Raw genomic sequence first — 22,899 nt, 5'->3', positions numbered from 1 at the left:
ATCAATAGGTTTATGAAGACATATTTTAATTATTTTCTTCTGTAATAAATAAAGTGGATTAAAATTGGATTTAAATTATTACATGTGTTTTTCGGTAATGTGTTTCTACATATTTGACAATACATATAATACTACGGCGCGGCGTGTATAGTTGATATCGCGGCCGTCGACTGGAGAGACCTGCGAACATTGTAGAGCGTACTTACGAAGAGGCAGAGCCGCTTGCGAGATGCTGGTGCAGGTCAACAGCAGCAGGACAGACGAGTGCCGCATGGTGTAGTAGTCCAACACGACTGACTGTCGAATTCAGGGCCGTGCTGCTTTTACTCAATTCAGATTACCTCCTCTTTCTTGTTCTTTTGCTTTTTAGGTAGAAACAGATTGAAGGAGACGTTATTGAGACTCAAGTTTAAAATTAATGAGTGAGTGTGTGAGTAAATTAGTGAGTGGGTGAGTGAGTGAATCAATCAATCAATCAGTCAATCAATGAAAGAGGCAGAAATAAGGAATAATATCAATTAAAAGGTACACAATAAAAATTGCATCCTTGTAAGAGCTTTTGGGACTCATCTTATTAGCCTTTATGTGAACTCTTAGCTCAAATGTCATTTGTCTCACTTCCTTCACACTATCCCTCTGAAAGGATTTTAGTCAATATTGCAGGGGAAAAAGCCAACTATTAGATCGTAAACCATCCAGGCACGATTATCCGCAACAACATATTAAAAATGGACGGAGGAATCAAACATTAGACGCAAAAAGTATTGACAAAGAAACTATCTACAACTCCTCTGAAAGTCTGCACACGGTTAAATCACAGTCTAGTATATACAGTCACAAAGCTCAATACGTAGTAAATATGCATCCATAGATAGTTGCTAACCACTAGGATCGCTAATATCGCCTTATTACAGACAATGCGAAATATTACCGGCACAGTCTATTGTTCCTAGTATCCTCACAACTCAAGCTTCGTGACTGCATATACTAGACCAGACGTCTCCAAAACCGTACTCGCGAGTAAGCCCCTGAACGGAACCGAAGCCAGTACGTAATGAGCGCGTTCCGCCTCACCCATCCCCACCTGTACTGTACTCAATGTCTATGCGCAAACGAAGAGCAGTGGCGGACTGCCATTATCATTGTGTTGGTCGGAGTGTTCGACCGTTTCACAATATCTTCTAATCATGGACGTTATACATTCAAGGATGAATAATAAATTTTTCGTGTTAGTTGGGAGAATGTGAAATGCTTAATTTGTTCGAAAATTCTTAAGCGTGTGTTAAAATTCAACATACAACGACAATACTCGACTCTTCACAAAGAATATCATACAAGTACAGGTATGCTGGACATGTGAAAATAATTTATTTTGAGGCTATCTGTATAACTATTGGTTGTACATAATAATCAGTATATTACAATACGTTTACACTCAGTTCCGCATGACAGACAAATTTTTTTGTTTAATTTTAGGTGAAATGCTTAGGCCCACAAATATTTTGATAAATATAAAACAAGAAAATACAAACACAAATCATACACGTGTTCTCAATCTTAAACAAAAAACGTTTCTTGCTAGCTATGTTCTAGCTTGGAATATTGGAAAATCAATGAAGCCCTTTACAGAAGCATCATTTGTAAAATCGTGCATACAGAACGCTACTAAAATACTGTATCCAGAACAAAATCAAAGTTTAAGAAAATTAAATTGTTTCCAATTACAGTTCAAGGAAGGAATTTCAAGATTGTAAATGTAATTGAATCTGAAGTCGAAACCACAATTAGCCAGTTTGTAGCTTACTCACTTGCATTGGACGAAAGCACAGATAAAAATGACAAAGCTCACCTAACCATTTTCATCCGAGGAGTTAATGAACATTTCACTGTGACTGAATGTCTTATAGATGTAATTACACAATATAACTGGAGAAGATATTTTCCAGGCACTGAAAGTCACCATAGAACAGAAGAGATTGAATTTTCAATGGCTTGTGTCAATAGCAACAGACGTGGCTCCAGCTTCATAGTATGTCAAAATAATACATAAACGTATGATATTTCTTATTCTTTTGATGTTATTATTTGTAAACATACGCATACCGTTTCCGCCCCCCCACTGACCGCTCCCATCTGTTGAGGTATGAGTCTCTTCCCCTTCTCTAGTCTTACAGCACACTGTGTTCGGCGGGCAGCATCGAGAGCACGAATGACGATACGCTTTTTGGAGACCTCTGTACTAGACTGTGGTTAACTACTGAAATTGTAACCGCGGAACCAATGCAATCCATTGCCTTTATTTTTCTATTATGTATTATTATTATTATTATTACTAGTAGTAGTAGTAATAGTAGTAGTATTAGTAGTAGTAGTATTAGTAGTAGTAGTAGTAGTAGTAGTAGTAGTAGTAGTAGTAGTAGTAGTAGTAGTAGTAGTAGTAGTAGTAGACATTATTGAAGTGGGTGCAACAACAAAGTGTTAATAATACACATATTTTCAGACTCTTGCAATGTAAATATTACTGAAATTGCAGATTTGCTGTAATCAGGACTAGAGTATTAAATTTTATAAGAATTAACAAAATTAAGATAAAACATCTTTATAGTGCGACATTTGTTATATTTTTGTTAGTATTTAATAATTTTATTAACAAACACGTGTAAGCTTGTATTTCAGTTTTGTTTTCTAGAACGAATGTATTTGTTTTTAACCTGCAGATTCTGGTTTTAGGGCGGGAAATTGTAGCCCCATTTCTACTATGCATTGTAGAAAATTGGTGTGGATTGGGAGAAGAGGAAGCTGTTCATGAAACGAAACAACGACTTAAAATCGGGATAGGAGAAGAAATGTCAGAAGGAAGTAAAATTAGGAGAGGAGTACAAGGATGTCCTTTATCTTCTACCCTGTCCAACATTTACTTGGATAATTTAGTGAAGAACTGATTTCAGAGCATGGGAGGAGACATAGTAAGAGGAAGAAGAAAAAGGCTTATAGGCCCTAAGATTTGCTAATGATATGACGTTGTTAGCAGAAGAAGAGACGATACTAAGGGATATGCTACTGGCTACTGGAACTAAATGGCAGCTGTGAGCAGTATAGGATGAAGATAAATGAAAACAAGACGAAGAACGTGGTTATTGGAAGAAAAATAAAGAAGGTAAACGTGCGAATAGTTAGGAACTGAAAGCGTGAAGACAAGTAATTTGGAGAAGAGTTATGTGAAATTTTGTACAGAAGTGAAAGAGCGTGTATGATTCTTCGTTTCTTTAGACGAGCCCACGAGAGCAGCTCAAGAGACGGTGTTACATGGTCAAATTTCCGAATATTACAGACGAATCTTATACATACATTATGAACACGTTGTAATCTCTCATTTAAGTTAGAACTTAAGTTTGTTAACAAGGAATCACAGTAATCTGCAGTTTAATGATAGGGCTCTGCTATATTTTACGATACTATGAGTTTAAAATCCATATATTTTGTCTTATGGCATTCTACAGTTCAGTGAAAGAGTTCTGCTTTATTTTTCATTATGCAATTAAATTTTTTCCATATCGTATTTTACAGTTGAACGGCAGAATTAACGCTAACAGGTTTTTTTTTATTTATATATTTTTTTCTATCGTATTCTACACTTTAGCAGAAGCATTCTACTGTATTTTACGATACTATAGCTTTAAAATTTATATTTTTTTGCATTGTATCTTGAGTTTAACGGTATGGGTCTACTGTTTTATAATGCTAAGTTTTGAAAATTTATATATATATATATATATATATATATATATATATATATATATTTTTGATTCTGCAGTTGAGCGGTAGAGCACTACTGTATTTAATGATACTATGCTTCAAAATGAGTATTTTTTTCGTATCTTATTCTGTAATTAAGCGGTAGTGTTCTGCTATATTTTACGATATTGAATTAAATTTTTGTCTTTGAAATATTCCTATTTACCACACTTGTCTCGTAGTGTGTTTTGTAGGCGGAAATGTAATATTACGTTATTTTTGTTTTATCAGATGGTTATTATGCAGTTTTGTTGTATTCTTCATTAATCTTCAAACGACTCCGTTCAAAAACTCAAGAGTGAAAAGCTCTCCTTTATTTGGAAATAATCTACAAATTCCTGAAGTTTGGTATTCTTTCATTGTGGCAACTTCTCCGGGAACATATCGTCGAAAGACACTATCTCGTCGAATCGACTGATCATTGCAACCACGATTTTTGTAAACACTTGGAAGACGGTTGGACTCAACTCTTTGTAGATGTCCTTCCAGTTCTCGTTCAGAAACTCGTTCATTTGGTTGCCTGGAAACAAAAATTAATTTCATAATCCAACATATAAACCTACAATTAAAATATAGTTAGTCTATAGGTATTAGAAACGATTTGTCCTTGACCATATTGCGAAGTGAAAACTTTTCAACTATGTAATTAACGAATTACGTATAAAAGTGTATCCTTTTCTTTGCTTCATTTATGTTGCCTCTTCCTCCATTGCTAATGTCGGTAGTTCCGGATTTGATTCTCGATAGGGAAGAGAAAATTTCTGTCTCACAGAAAGTGTTTTCTTTCTCTTGTGTCTTGCATCAAGCCAACCACATATTTCTATTTTAGGAGTGTCTAATTTCGCTTCATGTTTTCTCAAGTTTTAATTCTTACAATGATATCGGTTCATTAGGGACAAAATGGTAGATGATGAAACTAACAATTTATAACCAGTGTCAACAGTTATACAGAGTGTTAAGGAAAAAGTATCCAATATTTTAGGTGGTGATAGTATGCATCAAAACAAGAAAATAATGTCTAATAAACATGGGTCCTACAACACATACTTTCTGAGATCTGAACACTTGTTCATAGGAGGTGCTCAATGTGCCGTCCATTCATGGCAATGCGTTTCTCTGCCAGACAGTACAGCAGACTATCAGATAATCATACCGTAGTTGACACCCCTGGCTTGGAACAATGATACGTTGCAAGGAATACTGAAAACAAAAGCCTGGTCGCGGATATGAGCGGAGTTCAGCTGAGATGGTGTTGTGAATTTTCGTAATCAGCATGTGTAGGCTGATGAAAATCCCCATGCAGTTGAAGAAAAAGGCATCAGCACCGATTCTCAATCAACTTATGGGCAGGCGTTCTTTGTGATAGATTAATAGGGCAATACGTGCTACCACAGAAATTAACTGGGGATCGTTATCAGGACTTTCTTATTAACGTATTAAAACAAATTTCAAAGCGTGAGTGATTCCTTACGGCGAAGGGCAGAGGAATGCATTACAATGAGTGGACGTCACATTGAGCACTCCTATGATCAAGTGTTCAGATCTCAGAAAGAATGTGTTGTAGGACCCATGTTTACTAGACATTATTTTCTTGTTTTGATGCATACTAGCACCTCCTAATATATTGGGTACTTTTTTAACACCCTGTATAAACTAAACAAGAGTTAATTTTCAAAATTAAAGTTTTATGTATAGAAATCAATTTTACATGCTCACTAGGGTCCCATGGTTCCATGATCATTATTTCTTGTCTTTGGCGAGTTCAAATTTCTGCTTTCAATATTTTAAAGGATTTTCTAGATAATTTATATAGGTTCGTTGCATATGCCTGTTTTGTATACTTGAATAAATTCAATTTTTTTACTCACTTGGAAACTACACTAAATATCATAATATAACTACAAATACAACTTTCTGTTGCTCTGTAAATATGTGTCCCAAGTTTGGAATATTAAGTAACCTTAAATTCGTATTAGTCTGCTTTTGACAGCTAAGTTTACCTGGAAGTACTAGTTATGTATAACTTAAGTGATCATTAACTTGGTTGATAGTTTTTTGTTTCTCCTGAAAATTTATGTTTCTGGACTGTTTTTTTTTTTTCAAGAAACCCTTCAAATATTCTGCCATATCGGCAAGTCGAAGACAGAAAATCGTGTTATCGGGCCTATATTATTGTTGGCAGGCGGGAAAATTCGAGTTTAGCGAGCGCAAAGAAGTCTATCAACACTTCTGCAATTTCCGCGCCTGCCAAATTGAAGCGTTCTCGTGACAACTATCAAAATCTTATGCACGTGCGAAGTACACGATAAGGCTGCTTCTTGTTTTTTTTTTTACTTGGTTATTTAACGACGCTGTATCAACTACGAGGTTATTTAGCGTCGATGAGATTGGTGATAGTGAGATGATATTTGGCGAGATGAGACCGAGGAGTCGCCACAGATTTCCTGACATTTGCCTTATGGTTGGGGAAAACCTCGGAAAAAACCCAACCAGGTAATCAGCCCAAGCGGGAATCGAACCCGCGCCCGAACTCCGGATCGGTAGGCAAGCGCCTTAGCCGACAGAACTACGCCTGTGGCTCGCTTCTTGTTTTGATTATCTGTTCTTTTAATCTCAACTTTCATCTATCATAACGTCTGTTTATTAAGTATATATTCGCACAATCAGCAGTGCAACTATGGAATGCTTTGTTGATTGCCGCAATGATTCGCCGACAACAGTACGCTGTTCTTTATTTAATTCTAACGTTCATTGATGTCACCCAGCACCAAAGTCGTACCGTGAGACGTGTACGAGGTTTCTGGAAAGACTGCGTTTTACACTTCTGTTACGCTCTGTCTCAGGGCGATCGGTATCTGTTATTTCTTGTATTGTGGTGACAAATCAGAGAAAATTCGGTAGTGCATAAAAATGAATGTATTTTTAGAACAGCTTATCGACAAGAAAATTATCAATTTTTAATTAGTTTTATCAACGATGCCGAACGAAAAATGTGACAAGTGTACTGCTCAAGCAGGGGTTGAAGGACACGCAACTTTAGCAACTGATGGTATCTTAGTATTCTTCTGTATAACAGAAAAAACAGCCAAGACCGACCAGCCGGCTGATGGCCTCACGGCCACATGCCGAAGCAGAGGTGGACGATCATCCAACCATAATGGAGGTATAGTGTGGTTAGCACGATGAGGCCCCCAGCCGTTATAGCTGGTTTGTGTAACCGGATTTCGCTACCTATTGTTGCTCCAAAATGTCAATAATAGTAATTTGCTTAAAATAAAATAAGTTTCTTTTTATTTCAACAGTGCATATTTTACTACTTTTAGTACATACATCCTGGTTTTTAAGTGCTTACGTACATGCATATTTTGTCGTTTTTTAGTGCTTATGAATCTGCCCTCTATTAATAATAATTTTCAATACACCAGACTTCGAATTACTGCAGTATTTCTGACCGAAAATAAAAAAAAATATTACTAGTCCTACAAAGAGAAAACCTTAAGGGGTTAGGTACAGCTTACAGCAGTAAAATTTTTGGAAATATCCAACATTTTTTCCTGCATTAATTGTATCTTGTACAATAATGAAAATTGGTATATGTAAAACACTTTCCTTCTGCTAGAATAGAAAAAAATATCTTTACGATTTAAAAAAACATATATATTTTTTTTTTCCTAAATTTAAAATGGTAGCAGTTCACTGTGCGTTTCCCTCATAACTCATAAACTTTTTAACTTTTTCATGTTCTCTCTCTTTGATTTTATTGCTGAAACTCATGTTTACAATACATTCCTAATAAATAATATTTGTTTATTTTGTGTTAGAAGAAAATACCGTACCGATATTTGATCATTTTTAAAACGAATTTATTTTTTATCAGACAATCTATTAAAGGTACAGAAGTGATTTTGCATCATATTGTATATATGACATGGATAAATACACATAAAAAATTTAATCGCAAAATGTTGGATAGTTTTTGAGTTATGAGGGAAACGCTTCATCACTGCACAGTGAACTGCCACCATTTTGAATTTTGAAAAAAGTATAAATAATTTGTTTTTAATCGTAAAAATATTTTTTTTCATGTAGCAGAAGGACAGTATTTTATACTACTAACTTACATTACTGTACACGGTACAAAATGGAGGAAAAAAATGTTGAACATTTCCAAAATTTTACTACTGTAAGCTGTACTCAACCCCTTAACCTCTCCTTCATTTCTTTGAATTGAAACGAACATTTTATTGAAGCTGTGTTAAATTGACAGGGGGTTTATAATTTTGTGAAGCGAAAGACTTCTGTTAGTAGTTGTCCACACTTTTATACAAGATTATGTAAAATAACAATACTAGTTATCGTGCTAAATTATACATGGCACCGATATTTTGTTATGATGTAGCACGGCCCTGGGCATAAAGGGGAAGAGAAAAGCAAAGGAGATACTCCCGTCCATGTCTTATTTTCCTATTTTTATCTTTTATCTCAATATGAGAAATCAGAGGATGCTAGAATGAGTTTTCAGCGATATACTACTTCTAAAATAAAAACCAATGAGGACCTTTTTAGAATTAGAACGAAAGGATTTCGTGGAGAAGCATTAGCTTCCATTGCTTTCATTTCTGAAGAGGAAGAGAAAGAAGCAGTAATCCATACTCTATAATTAAAGAATGTGAAAACTAACGATAAGCTAAAGCAGCCCTTCCACTCCTAGCTGTTAAAATAATTGAAGATTGATCAATTCCAACATCTTCTGGATTGATAATTTCATAAGTTTCTCTCTTCTTGAGATTTTTTTCTAATATATTCATAATTTTCTCTTTTAGGAACAGCATCTCCAAAAGCTTTTTCAATTAAACCAGAACTCAGAAGCATTTGAAATTGAACGAAGGTTAAAATCTGAACTAAATATTCCAGTTATGCATGACGATGTTTGCTATATCTGCTCCACTAAATCCTGGGGTTTGTTTAGCTAAATAGATTTTCTATTTTATGAGGAAGAAAAAAAGTTTGATAAACTTCATATCGATTTAAAAGAATATATTTTTTTTTGGAAAACTTTGTCATTACTCTTTTTAAGTAGATTATTTTTTCCGTGTCTTTAAAACTAAACTTAATCCATTTTGATTACTTCCTATAGCCGTGGCAAAAAAAGATTTCCCCCAAGATTTTCCATGAATGTAATCAGACATTTTACGTATAATTTGGTTAGCAGTGAGTTCTTCTTTTATTTCTCCTAGATTTAGATTGTCTTCTTTTAGGATGTGCCATGATAATGTACTCTTTTAATAAATCACTAATTTAGAAAGAAAATCAAATGCTTCCTTTTCGCTTACCCCGCTTTACAAACACACAGTGAGCACTGTGCATCAGTGATGGATTTTAGGCAACCAGCGAGAGCTGAATGTTAAGATACCTGCCTTTTACAATCCGTCACTCAGCAATGCTTACCTACCTGTGTACTCGTAACTTTCTCTGCCGGGGAAGGTAGAGTGGGCAGTTAAGGGCTAGTCTGCAATGATTAAGTTATTAACGCCCAGGCCTGATGTAGCATCACCGACAATATCGCTGAGACAGAATTACACAGCAAAGCATTTTTTACACTGAAACTTACTTAGGAATTTATCCCCGTTGAAGAGATTATCCATTTGAAAATACACCCTGGACGGCACAGCTACCGCCTGGGGGTTCTTGGGCCTTATGTGCCTGCGTCCGTCGATGACGTCTAGCGTGTAATCCTCGTCGTATGTGATATGGGCGTTATCTGAAACATTGTGGGTGTGTTAAGCATTGACGTATTAACAGGGAGGTCTTACTCTCGTGATTGTCTAGTCACTAGTGATACCTTCATGACTAGACGGATAATTTTGCTGTCTTTGGGATTTTTTTTTCTTCACAACTATGATTATGATCGTAACGGTGATTTTATCGGAGTACTATGCTAGACAAAACGATTGCCCGGCTACAATATTTCCAAGTCAAAGAATTCAACACTGCCCATGCCCAACGTCAAAAGTTATCCTTCACAACAGCTTCAGAATTGTACAAGCAAAGGTTAGATTGTCGTCATGTGACGTGGAATTTCCCGTGGCTTATGTGAACTACACGTTAGGATTTAGCAGTTTCAAAGACTGCAATATTTTTATCCAACATAGCACATTATGTACAATTGAAGCGTTGGGTCGAATAACGGTCAATGTTACAATTTTTCAAAATCGAATTGTTCCCGGGGCGGGTATCGATTTGGGGCCTCTGGTTGAAAACACCAGCGCTCTACCGAATGAGCTACCTAGGAACTCCACCCGACACCGTCTCAATTTTTTCCCTTGTGGGCTGACGAGACGCCAGAGACCCACATTGAGTGCACCCAAACTCTGTGTGACTTGGAATTGTGGTTTTCTATTAACGTACTTGCAGTAACGAATATAGATTTTCATAATATGTCACTAGTCACTTCTAGCGTATCCAGTTGTTTACATCGTAACGGGAGTTATTGCACGGGGGTTTCTCTGTACGAATACTGGGCACTTGAATTCTGTGTGTCAGGTTTCGACTGATCTATTAACTACGTAAAATGGACGACTGCAAGACAGTGACAATTTCTACGGTAGATATTGACTGGCTAAATAAACCTAAAAAAAAGTATCCAGACAAGTTAATATTAATAAGTGGAAATATGTGTCTCGAAAATCGCTGAGAGATATTGGTCTCGAGTATACAACAAAGAAGTCGCAAGTTAGTGGATAAGATTCCCCAAGTAATGTTAGTTCCTGTCCGTTATTTTTACAGTATTTTGTATTTGTATTCTAGTTTACACTTTACCTAGTGTTGGTTGGTCTATGTTGTGCTTTGCCACTATAGTTTATCTTAGATTTTTATCAAGTATTTCGTTTCAGGAAAAGATTTGTGGAAAGTCTTGTAAGGAGATACGCTCACAGCTTGCTCTTGATGTCAGAAAGGAGCTATTTAAAATGTATTACTCTCTTACAGTCAGCATTTAAAAATTGTGATTGTTATTGTCTTTATTATTAATAAAATCTATACTTAACAGATAAGCCATCTGTTGGGATGGATACTGAATATTCGGAACAGAGGTTCAAATTCCAACCCCCAACAATTTCTCAACTGGAATATTTAATTTTCTTTATTCATTTGTTATTGTTACAACTTTCATTAATTTAATGGTGTCCCTACATCTCAATACCGCAGTTATTTCCTAATAATGGTGTTATTATTTGATGAATATTGTACGTTCATTCATAATATGGCATTGAGTGTAACTTCAATAAATTACATGGTGTTTATTCATATTAATATATAGCATTTAAAAATAAATTTCATAATCATTTTGTTCACAATATAACCTTTTTATTGATTTTGTATATTTCTTAATATTCTGATCGCATAAAACTGTTTATTGTCTGTATTCCCCAGCAGCATTTCTATGGAGTTAAAAATGTACAAACTTCTATGACATGTAATATGACTTTCAATAACATACAGTCGTATACTTCGCTGGTGTACAAAACATACTGATGGAATAACGGTCTATGTTGCCCGTCCGATGGTAAATTTATGAGCGGAATTAATAACATTTTTGGTCCTCCTGCATATACCCACTGCAGTGTGAATAAATACATACACATACATACATACATAATTAGCAGATTGCAACATGGCATGGCCCAACGCTTCAATTGTTAATCTCAAATATCATACAAAAAAAATTAGACACAACCAGCAGAGTCCTGTTCTTAAGTACATCATATCTTCACGTCCGGATACGTACATAATTATAAAACATTACTTAGAAATGGCGAAAGTAATTAATTACCCAACGTGATGTTCATGTCGCCCTTGCCAAAAAGGGGCAGCAGCAGGATACGCCCCGAGGCCTCGTACTGAGCGAGGATCTCCACTTTCGGAATAAACAGGCGGTGTTGGATGTGTTGGTTCTCGAAGTCATAACTGCAGAAAAAAGCAAAGAATATTGAAAGATTTCAAATTTAAGGAAAATACCATAATAAGTTATAATTATGTATATCTACGAGGCGCGTCCATAAAGTAAGTTTCCCACTCGTCCCACAGCTAGCAAACCATATGTTGCGCGAAGCGACTGCGTGTACGTGATAGGGTAATGTCATGGCATGGCGCATGCGCTAACGGAACTTCCCGAGTGCTCTCAGTAGCTTCGTTGCATTGGTTGAAGATGGACGTTCCTATTCCAGCTCCCGCCGAGTGTGAAGTGCGGTCAGTGAATCGGTAACGCGGTGAAAAATTCTCTTCGGCACCTGGTCTCGAACTCGGGTTTCCAGCTTTAGGTGCTGGCGCTTTATCCACTAAGGAATCCCTCTCAGTTTAAGTTCTACCTACTGTGTTCCCCTTTGTTGACCTACCCTCGTGTACCGTGTATGTGTGACAGTAGACACAATGTCCAACCACAAATACAGAGGTGCACTCATTACGAGTGACTAAGTGGCCGGGATCTGACGGAACATGGCGCCGTCTTGAATCACAAAGTAATTATTTACGCTTTATCACATTACTGTGATCATCGCCGGCTGCTATATACTCCGCCCTCCCAATTGAAGGAAACATGCGAACTGCTGTTAGTACTCACCTTCTCCACGGAGGCGCTGACAGAGTGATACACTGTTGCCGCGGGAACACAAATCTGCCAGAAGATAAGCAAGATTTTCCTGCTTATTGGTTTTGAATTAAGGTATTTCACCCTCTCAAAACGTTCCGTTCTTTCAATACCAACATTCTCCAGGAATATTGAAATTGCAGTTTTCAAGATAATGTGTCTCAAATTTTCAATATGAATTGAATCGTTAGATTGGTGGGATTTTAGTACAACTGAATCCTTTATAACAGGAAGTATTGTCTGTATTAATGTTTCACACACTTTACTGTTTACAAATTTTACGGCTTCGCAAACAAACTGCTCAATAATATTACTCACTATACCAACAACTCAGACGGATGATATAATGTGTCAAAATCATCTTGCTTGAAAATTATGTCCAGCAGAGCAGAACTGAATGTAGTGTGTTGCAACAGATCAGGACAAGATTCACAAACTACTTCCTTCACAACACGTTTCACTATGAATCCACCAATATAAGCCAATGAAGCAAGTTTTATTGATGCTGAAAACGAAGAAAGTAAATAATTTAGACTAAAATTTAATTATCTACGATAATACTAATAACAATAAAAAGTTTTATTAATATCAATAAAATAGCAATAGCTAGCTTGAAAAATTAAATCCGTAGCCGGGCCCACTGGATTAGCTCTCAGACAAGCTAACCACTACAAATAATAATAATAATAATAATAATAATAATAATAATAATAATAATAATAATATAGGTATGGTAACCAATAATTTAAAGAACAAATTTAAGCGTGCATTTATAATAGTATGGCATTTTTACAATTTATATTATGTATTCGTTCTTACATGGCGCATTGTTCAATTTTTCCAGTAGGTCTATATTTCTTACAGCGCCAGCGTCTGGAAAACTTACAAGAGCTTGGGTTGAGGTTGCGCTTGTAGCTATTATAACGCTATGTTGAGCTATAATTCTTTTACAAGAGAGGGATGTAATCTTGAGTATCCTATTCAAGGCGAATATTACAGCCCTTGAATCCAGTATATCATTATTACCGGAAGTTCTTCTTAGCTCACTGAAAAAAACATTTCAATTGAATCACTGTTGAAGCATCTTGTTAATACAAAGTCAAACCCTGCTGACAACAGATATTTGATGCATTTCTCAGTCGATGCTGTAGTTAATAGAGTATTTTTTTCGCATGTCTCATTGTTTAAGAAGCCTGAGCCGCGTTCTTCATTTTCTTTCTTCATTTTCCTAAGATAGGCTGGAAAATCATTTTTAGCCAGATTAATCTTTCATCAATTACATAAAAAATGAACTTTGTCCTTATCGAGCTAATTGTTAAAGCTACATTTATCATGGATATTAAACCACTCCTGAATGCTTTTCATAAAGTGAATTGGTCCTCCGCACTCTTTAAAAGTATATGCCTTTTCTAGTCCACAGTTTTCTTTAAGATATTAAAGGGCTGTAATTACAGATGAAGAAAATATATTTTTTGCACGTTTTACATTCATTTTCTCCAGATTGTTAGGGCATACATGCTTACGAGTGAGGATTGGAACATGTTTAATTACCTGAGTTGACTGCAACTCATACAGATCTTTTACATGCTGTCCACTTATTTCTTTATCACCGTCATGCATTATTTTTTCTAGGAAGATATTCCTCACACTTTTTAAAATGTGGTATTGATCAAAAGCAACAAACAGGGATCTGTTTTGATCGTTAGGATGAACGACTTCTGATATTAGAGACTTGCTATTACAAAGTCGTTTCATCATATTTACATTGGTTTTGTGATTGTCTCAAACCAAACGTAATATGTCAATTATACAGACTTCCACTTCCTTTATAACAGAAAGAGTAAGTTTATGCAAATCCTCTTTGTAAAAAAGTAGGCAGCTGGTATTTTCAATTTTGAAGAAAAGCCACAAATAAAAAAAAAACAAAGAAAATTATTAGCTAAAATATCATAATTTACTTTTTCTTCCATGGGTATCATGGCATATCTTTCTACATTGCTTGATTCTGGAGTAAAACTGTTCTTTTGCCCGAAAATGTGTCCAATTCTTTGTCATACCGTAGTTGCTGTTCTATTGCCATCTCGTAGACTATTAATGAACAAACTCGCTCAGCTTGATTCAGTTGTTGACATTCAGTGATTAACCTTTCTTTCACGAGGTCTGTAACTCCAGTTTCACAACACGTGTTGCCTAAATATCGGGATAGACGGCAATTTCAAAATATTGTCCCTAACATGCCGATATCCTTTGGGAGATATAAATTCCCACATTGTGCATTCTTCGATGGTGTATTCTCTTCAGCTGGGTGACGTTTTCTCAAATTCAAGCATTTGTTCCAAAAGGAAACTATATCTTGCATCGGAATGGTTATTTTCATTACTTGTAATTATTTGCGAAGGCGAATAGTAATAGTAGTTATCGAATTTTTTAAATTTATATTGTGTTTGTTGCAATTGCCTTTCTAACTGACGAATCTTATTATTCGCGCTCCACAATTTAAGTTTTAATTTATTTTTCTCTTTCTGTGCTTGGAGGAATTTGTCATCCATACGACTTTACGTCTGAATACCGATACAACAAAGATTTTTATGAGAATCGGTGTCTGCATTATTTCTAAAAACTTCAGGGTCATCAGAAGTGCCTGAACTACGTTTTCTTTTATTGTTAGGGGGGAAGATGGGATGTTTTGTTATCTGCCTTCTCTCTTGTTTGTTTTCTGAAATTTTGTAAGACGGATAAGACGCAAAAACTGAAGGAATCACGTTCTTTAGCAACTGTTTCCTTTTTAATGCAGGATGATAATCTGTCTCACGGAAATGAAGATCACATACTACTGTACATACTACTGATGAACGTGAATTAAAATTGAGAGTAAAATCTGCTCGATACTGCTTTAAGCCATTTTTCTTTAAGTTCATTTTGGCTAGGGAACTCGTGGAATGAGACCTCTCTAACTAACTTTCCTACTGCCACTTTTACAGAAAGGGACGCAATAATAAACACTTGTAGAATTTTCATAAAACCTATAAGTAATGAGAGGGAAATATTCAGGTATTTTTACAATAAAATAAGCTATATGCAATTCCCTTAAAATATAATGACGTTATGAGATATGCTCAATTCGAAAGTATATTGTTATGTGTTAGGAGAATATAAGAGCGGGAAAAGAACAGTTAACTTACGGTATGCGGCATCACCGATTGCTACTTTCACTGATAAATAATATTGTTATAGGATGTAACTTCTTCTTTTCAGAATTTAACAATGTGTTAATTTCACGCATTCGATAATTTGCACATTCCAATAAAGTAGCTCGCTGAAATTACTTAACTTTACCCCATGGTCCACTGTATCACTCTCTCAGCGCTGTAGTGGCAAAATCATGCACTACGCTAGATTCGTTATTTAACACAGGCTGCTTGCTAAATGGGAAGGCGGAGTATATAGCAGCCGGCAATGCTATGATGTACCGAAGTACATATGAAGTTTCAATGCAGTAATTCTGCGGTTTTCTCCGTTCTACCAAGAAATTCATGGTTGTAACTCGTGTAGAAGCGCTTCTGATACAGATATTGATAAACAATTCTTTTGACAGCTGCGTAAGACTATACAGAGCATTATTCCATTAAAAACGCGATCCTGAAAAATTGTAACATAGACCGTTATTCGGCCCAACGCTTCAATTTGAGAGACTCTGTATATGTATTTATCTGTTTTCATCGTGATCTTTTTATTTTTTTATGTTTTAAGCGACTATTTATATTTTCTATTGTAATTGACGATTTTTCTTGTTATAGAGTCTGAATGAGACGAAGGTGATAATGCCGGTGAAATGAGTCCGGAGTCCATCACCGAAAGTTACCCAGCATTTGCTCATATTTGGTTGAGGGAAAACCCCGGAAAAAACCTCATCCAGGTAACTTTCCCCGACCGGGAATCGAATCCGGACCACTTGGTTTCGCGGTCAGACGCGCTAACTGCTACTCCACAGGTGTAGACTGTTATAGAGTGATGGATGGATGGATGGATAGATGGATAAGTAAAAAATGAACGAATGCACGAATGAACATATGAAAGCACGAACTAACTAACGAACGAACAAAACATAGATTTGTAGAACAAGGTGATCAATGCTATCTAGCTCCATATAACTGACACCTCCTGTTTGGAACAAAATTAAAACAAGACATCTAACCTAACATATTTTCAAAAGAAGTAGCTGAAATTGAACGTATGAAAAATAATAATTTGTTTAAGGGAGGTAATGAGTGAAATTTCCATTTTCTACGTTTTTCAAGCTACGTCTTTAATTTTTCGCACACATAATCACGGTGTGCTAGATAATGATGTAGTGAAATTCTATTTCTGTGAGTCAATAAGTTTCTGAGCTATTAACAAATATTTTTTGAAAAATTTGCATATTTCAAAATGAAATTTGTCGCTAAATTTTTCAATAAAATGTTTGAAATTTTTTCTCCAAGATCACTGGCATATTTAAAAAAACCATCACGCATTACTTTTCCTATATCTTTACTGCAAAAGGGAGAAAAAATTTTATAGCCACTGCATACCTAACAACAGACATTTTTCCATCGCTGCTATAAATATTTAATTTTTATTAAAAAAATATGCATTTAATCATAAAACTCATGCGCTATTTATTAACTACTGTATATAGAACAAGCAGTAAAAATTTCATGTTCCTATCATCAAAATTATAACAGCCTTTACACTTCGAACCTGACTAATTTGCTGAAAAAGAGTGTGAGAAAACAGCTTGTAAAATTTGCATGGAATTGAAGTTCAAGGGTGCAGCCATTTATACAGGGTGTTTCAAAAATACGGGGCATAATTTCAGGTATGTATTTCCCACATGTAGACAATCAAAATAGTTCATTACAACATGTGTCCGGATATGCTTCATTTCCGAGTTATGGAAATTGAAATTCACCGGAACGTTTTTCTTTCCGCAGGTCGTTGTCGTTACAGAAGATCTTCAAAATGTCCACCTCCTGCTTGAATACAGACCTCACATCGATGTCTCATTGACCTGTGAACACGATCCCAAACTCCAGGAGTACTGTATTGCGTATGTCCTCATAACATGCCACAATTCGTTTCCGAAGGGATTCCAAATCAGGCACCGGAGACAAATAAACCAATGATTTTAAATGGCCCCACAAGTAGAAATCGAGAGGGTTCAGATCAGGTGAGCCTGGAGGCCAAAGAATTGGGCCACCTCTACCTATCCATCGATCAGGAAACCTTCGATCCAAGTACCGGCGAGCCGTACGACTGAAGTGTGCAGGAGCGCCATCATACAAGAAGTGAATGTGTTGACGATTGATCAGTGGAGTGTCTTCTAAAACATGAGGTATGGTGTTTTCCAGGAAGTTTGTGTACGCCTGCCCCGTGAATCTGTTTACAAGTACATGGGGTCCAACTAATCGATCACCAATGATACCGGCCCACATGTTGAGGGAGAACCGCACCTGGTGATGAGATGGAACAGTTGCACGTGGGTTTTCATACGCCCATACACGCTGATTGTGGAAATTTGTTATGCCATCTCGTGTGAACTGTGCTTCATCTGTAAATAATATTAAGTTCGGATTTACACCACACTGCTGCAAGAACCACTGACAGAACCTAACTCGTGCAGGGTAATCTGCTGGTGACAGGGCCTGTACACGTTGCAAATGATAAGGATACAATTGATACTCTTTCAGCAGTCTCCAGACAGTCGTATGAGGAACATTGACTTGCAACGCTACCCTTCGTGTGCTGATAGAAGGAGTCATGTTCACGGCCTCCAGAATCTCCTCCTGTACTTCTGGAGTTGTAGATCTTGATCGTCCCCTTCCCAAACCAGGAGAGTTAAATTTTCCATACTCGCACAGACGGTAATGGAGACGTACAAATGTCTTCCGATCTAGACATTGTCGCTGTGGGTACCACTCCTGGTACAAACGACGAGCCAGCGCAGCATTGCCGTCCGCCTTACAGTACATGAAGTGTATCTCTGCCAGCTCTTGATTTGAATACATGTCGCGTCTAACGCCTACACAACACTGAATGTAACCTTCGCCTCGGAATGAACTGTCAGAGTGCCCTCTTAATGTCTCCTTTGACGGCAACGACCTGCGGAAAGAAAAACGTTCCGGTGAATTTCAATGTTGTGAAGGCCATAACTCGGAAATAAAGAATTTCCGGACACATGTTATAATGAACTTTTTTGATTGTCTACATGTGGGAAATACATACCTGAAATTATGTCCCGTATTTTTAAACACTCTGTATATTGCGTAATTTTTATGCTTTCGGGCACCGTAGAACATTGAAAGTTGCTCAACATATAAATAAGAGATTACTGATTCATTTTTACAATAAAACTAAAATGCTATTTTTGACTGAAAATTACCAAAATTTCACCGACATCCCCCTTAAACTATAAAATTAATATATGGTCTATGCTCTTTCTGATTGACCACGTAGCATCTCGGACTTATGTGAAATCGTTATCATTGGAAATGAGTGCAATAGAGACAGCATTGTTTCTCAATTCATCCATGCGTATTTGCTGAAAAGGGTACAAATTATTCGTTCTTTAGCTTGAGAAATAGCCTCAAGAAACGTTCTTTTTAAATATTATTTTCGTTTTTTTTTTTTTTTAGATTATTATTAGGTATCAAAATCAAAATTCCAGGGAAAACAGCTTCACATTATTTTATCTTTATGAAACAGAATTTTGCCAACTAATTAATTACTCTATGAGGTCTAATATTATTAACCAGTATCATTAGAGTTTTATGAAACAGGCTCCGAGAAGGTTTCATTTAACATTAGAGTTCCTAGAGGTGTTGGAAACACTCACGTAAAATTCTCGATGGTGGTGTTTCGAACTCCATATATCTTGGCGTTTCTGAGCACCAGGTTCAAGCTGGCTGCCCGTGGTCCGCCCTCAATCACCTTGATCTCATCTATCTGGATGGGGTCTAGTGGAGGGAAGTTATACTTTCTGTCACCTGTAAGTGAAAGTTGTCACTTCTTACAAAACGGTATTCACCAAAGTCAGGTACCAATTTACCATCATTTTCTGTCTGATGCTTTTTCAATTCACTGCTGGTTAAAGCAAGAAGATGCACTATCACCTTCACTTTTTAACTTTGCTTTAGAATATGCTATTGGGAAAGTCCTGGAAAACAGGGAGAGCTTGGAATTGAAAGGCTCACATAAGCTGCTCGTTTATGTAGATGACGTGAATTTGTTAGGAGAAAATCCACAAACGATTAGGGAAAACCTGGGAATTTTACTTGAAGCAAATAAGGATGTAGGTTTGGAAGTAAACCCCAAAATAACAAAGTTTATGATTATGTCTCGTGATTAGAACATAGTACGAAATGAAAAGAAAAAAAATGGATATTTATCTTTTGAAAAGGTGAAAAAATTCAAATATCTTTGAGCAACAGTAACAAATATAAATGACACTCGAGAAGAGATTAAACGCAAAATAAGTATGGGAAATGCCTGTTATTATTCGGTTGATAAATTTTTGTCATCCAGTCTGCTCTCAAAAAAGCTGAAAATTAGAATTTATAGAACAGTTATATTACCGGTTGTTCTGTATGGTTGTGAAACTTGGAGCCTTACTTTCAGAGAGGAACAGGGGTTAAGAGTGTTCGAGAATAAGGTGCTTAGAAAAATATTTGGGGCTAAGAAGGATGAATTTACAGGAGAATGGAGAAATTTACACAACGCAGAACTGCACGCATTGTATTCTTCACCTAACATTATTAGAAACATTAAATCCAGACGTTTGAGATGAGCAGGGCATGTAGCACATATGGGTGAATCCAGAAATGCATGTAAAATGTTAGTTGCAAGATCTGAGGGAAAAAGACCTTTAGGGAGGAACAAGACGTAGATGGGAGGATAATATTAAAATGGATTTGAAAGAGATGGGACTGGATTAATCTTGCTCAGGATAGGGACCGATGACGGGCTTATGTGAGGGCGGCAATGAACCCGGACTAAACTTTCTCTCGTGATGAATGAACTGCGAAAAAGTCGCATTGTTGAAATTCGTGAAGTTTTCGGGCACGTTCGCTAATAGAAAACTCTGATGTTGCGTGTGTGGGTACGAGCTATGAACTTTTCTCAGATCTCTGTGCAGTCTGTCTTACTCTAGTGCTTCTCCTGTTACTATTGAACTTTTATATTTTGTTTTTTGTTAAGCTATGTCAAAACAAGTGAAATCACATTTATTACGACAGTAGATAGAAAATGATTCCATCTTTACCACCGAGGAAAAAGTTACGTTATTTAAAATTGGCTGTAAGCGTAGACATTTTTAACCATCCGGCAATTTTTGCGACCCTTTTCACAGTTTGGACAAAAAAACCAAAAAAAAAAAAAACTTATTCCACTTATTACAATAATCTAAAATGGACTTCTTAAAACCCTGAAAATCCAGTCCCTAGTTGTAACTTTATGTAGGCTTGTTATATTCTTCACGATGCAGATACAATATTTAAGGCTTTGTAAGAAATGTTGGTATTACTTGTTCCATAAATATGTCAAAAGGATGACGAACACCACCTCACTAAGCAAACCAACAGACTATGTTCCAATCAGAGGCGTTTTTTGATTGCTATACAGGGTGATTCACGAGGATTTACCGTCAATTACGGAGCTTATTTCCGAAGACATTCTGAGCAAAAAAAGTCATATAAACATGTGTCCTAACCTTAATATTTTCAGAGTTACACTAATTTGAAGTTGTTAGTAAAATACATTTTTTCTTCAGTTTTAAGGGCAAAAGAATATTACGAATAGAGAATGAACTATTCAGCAGTATCATTTATTTAATTGGCTAGTGTTCTGAAGGTAAAAATGTGTCCTTAATTGCTTTGTACAGATTTTTTTTGTTTTTCAATTTTTAACTAAAAATTACATTATTCTTATGCACTTATCACAAAATTTGTTACAAATCATACAACTTCAGGAACTTGATTCTTTATAGTTTAATTATGAATCCTTGAAGAATTTATAAGAGTGGCGTGAGAAATGCATATAGACTGTTAGTTGGAAGGCCAGAGGGAAAAAGACCTTTGGGGAGGCCGAGACGTAGATGGGAAGATAATATTAAAATGGATTTGAGGGAGGTAGGATGTGATGGTAGAGACTGGATTAATCTTGCTCAGGATAGGGACCAATGGCGGGCTTATGTGAGGGCGGCAATGAACCTACGGGTTCCTTAAAAGCCAGTAAGTAAGTAAGTAAGTAAGTAAGTAAGTAAGTAAGTAAGTAAGTAAGTAAGTAAGTAAGTAAGTAAGTAAGTAAGTAAGTAAGTAAGTAAGTAAGTGAGTAAGTAAGTAAGTAAGTAAATAAGTAAGTAAGGCGTGATTTGTAACAATTGTTGTGACAAATGCGAAAGGAAAATGTAATTTTGTAGTTAAAAATCGAAAAAAAAAAAAAAAAAAAAGTGTCCGTACGAAGCAACTATAGACTTCACAACACATTTTCAGCTTCAGAATATTAGCTAATTAAAGAAATGATGCTTGTGAATAGTTAATTCTTTATCTGTAATATTCTTTTATCCTTAAAACTAAAGGATAATGGTATTTTACAAACAACTTCAAGTTAGTGTAACTCTGAAAATATTGAGATTAGGGCAAGTGTTTATATGACATTTTTTGCTCAGAATGTGTTCGGAAATAAGCTCCGTAAGTGGCGGTAAATCCTCGTGATTCACTCTGTATAAAGTATTGTTTTTATCATTTAACATTTCCAGTTTCTTGTTAAATGAAATTATTATTTTAAATTCCATATAACATTTTAATCCATTTATTTTAATAGTTACGTAGCAAAGTTACAGTCTCTGTGTTATTGAAATCTCGGTTCCGTACGACAGGCTATTTCCAAGACAGGGCATGTGATAACAGAAAGGCACAATCATCTCGCTTGGAAAAGAGTGCCTCATTTTTCTTAAGTATCCATTACCTTTTTATACTGAATTTAGTTAATGAAGTATTGTGACACGTTGTGAAGTGTTTCCTCAAATTTCTTTAAAACTGCCACATTAAGACGGTTTTGTACTAAGCACTGGACTAGTGACGACAAAGGAAAATGGAACAGCGTGCGCACACATTCTTGGCAAGTCATTTTATTACGTATGTGCTTGCTAATCTAAAAGCATACTTCTATACAAAGGCAGCTATCACGTAATAATTTATGGCACTCAATTGGCTTCTGACGGGAGCGAGATGTTGTTAATTAAGTCGTTCTTTCAATAGTCGACTAGTTTGCGCTCAATAATCGCTGATTTCTTTGTCAATGACGTAACGAACTAGTTCATTACCGCTCAAATAGGGAGTCGTACCAGGCATGCCCAGCTGATCAGATCTAGCCTTCAAACAGACATACGAGTAGCATCTCAGAACACCATCCAGGCACATGCA

General features: G+C 36.1%; 2 protein-coding genes across 5 annotated transcripts in view; both read right to left on the bottom strand.

Annotated features, from left to right (window-relative positions):
- The window catches only part of LOC138699646 (protein takeout-like), a 42,923-nt gene extending 38,981 nt beyond the window's left edge, over positions 1-3,942 (bottom strand). Inside the window, exon 1 of the mRNA XM_069825685.1 lies at positions 207-3,942. Coding sequence (XP_069681786.1) covers positions 207-273 — 67 coding nt within the window. The 5' untranslated portion in view covers positions 274-3,942. The remainder of the gene's footprint in view (positions 1-206) is intronic.
- Positions 3,943-4,078: 136 nt separating this feature from the next.
- The window catches only part of LOC138699645 (protein takeout-like), a 59,501-nt gene continuing 40,680 nt past the window's right edge, over positions 4,079-22,899 (bottom strand). For all 4 annotated transcript variants that reach the window (XM_069825682.1, XM_069825683.1, XM_069825681.1 and 1 more), the window contains exons 4-7: positions 19,314-19,464; positions 11,627-11,760; positions 9,407-9,556; positions 4,079-4,315 (exon numbers count right to left, since the gene is read on the bottom strand). In XM_069825682.1, the coding sequence (XP_069681783.1) occupies positions 4,152-4,315; positions 9,407-9,556; positions 11,627-11,760; positions 19,314-19,464 (599 nt within the window). In that variant the 3' untranslated portion in view covers positions 4,079-4,151. The remainder of the gene's footprint in view (positions 4,316-9,406; positions 9,557-11,626; positions 11,761-19,313; positions 19,465-22,899) is intronic.

This window comes from Periplaneta americana, chromosome 5 (assembly GCF_040183065.1).
Source record: "Periplaneta americana isolate PAMFEO1 chromosome 5, P.americana_PAMFEO1_priV1, whole genome shotgun sequence".
NCBI lineage: Eukaryota > Metazoa > Arthropoda > Insecta > Blattodea > Blattidae > Periplaneta > Periplaneta americana.
Note: the sequence above shows the minus strand (reverse complement) of the source record. Positions and strands in the feature narration are given on the sequence as shown.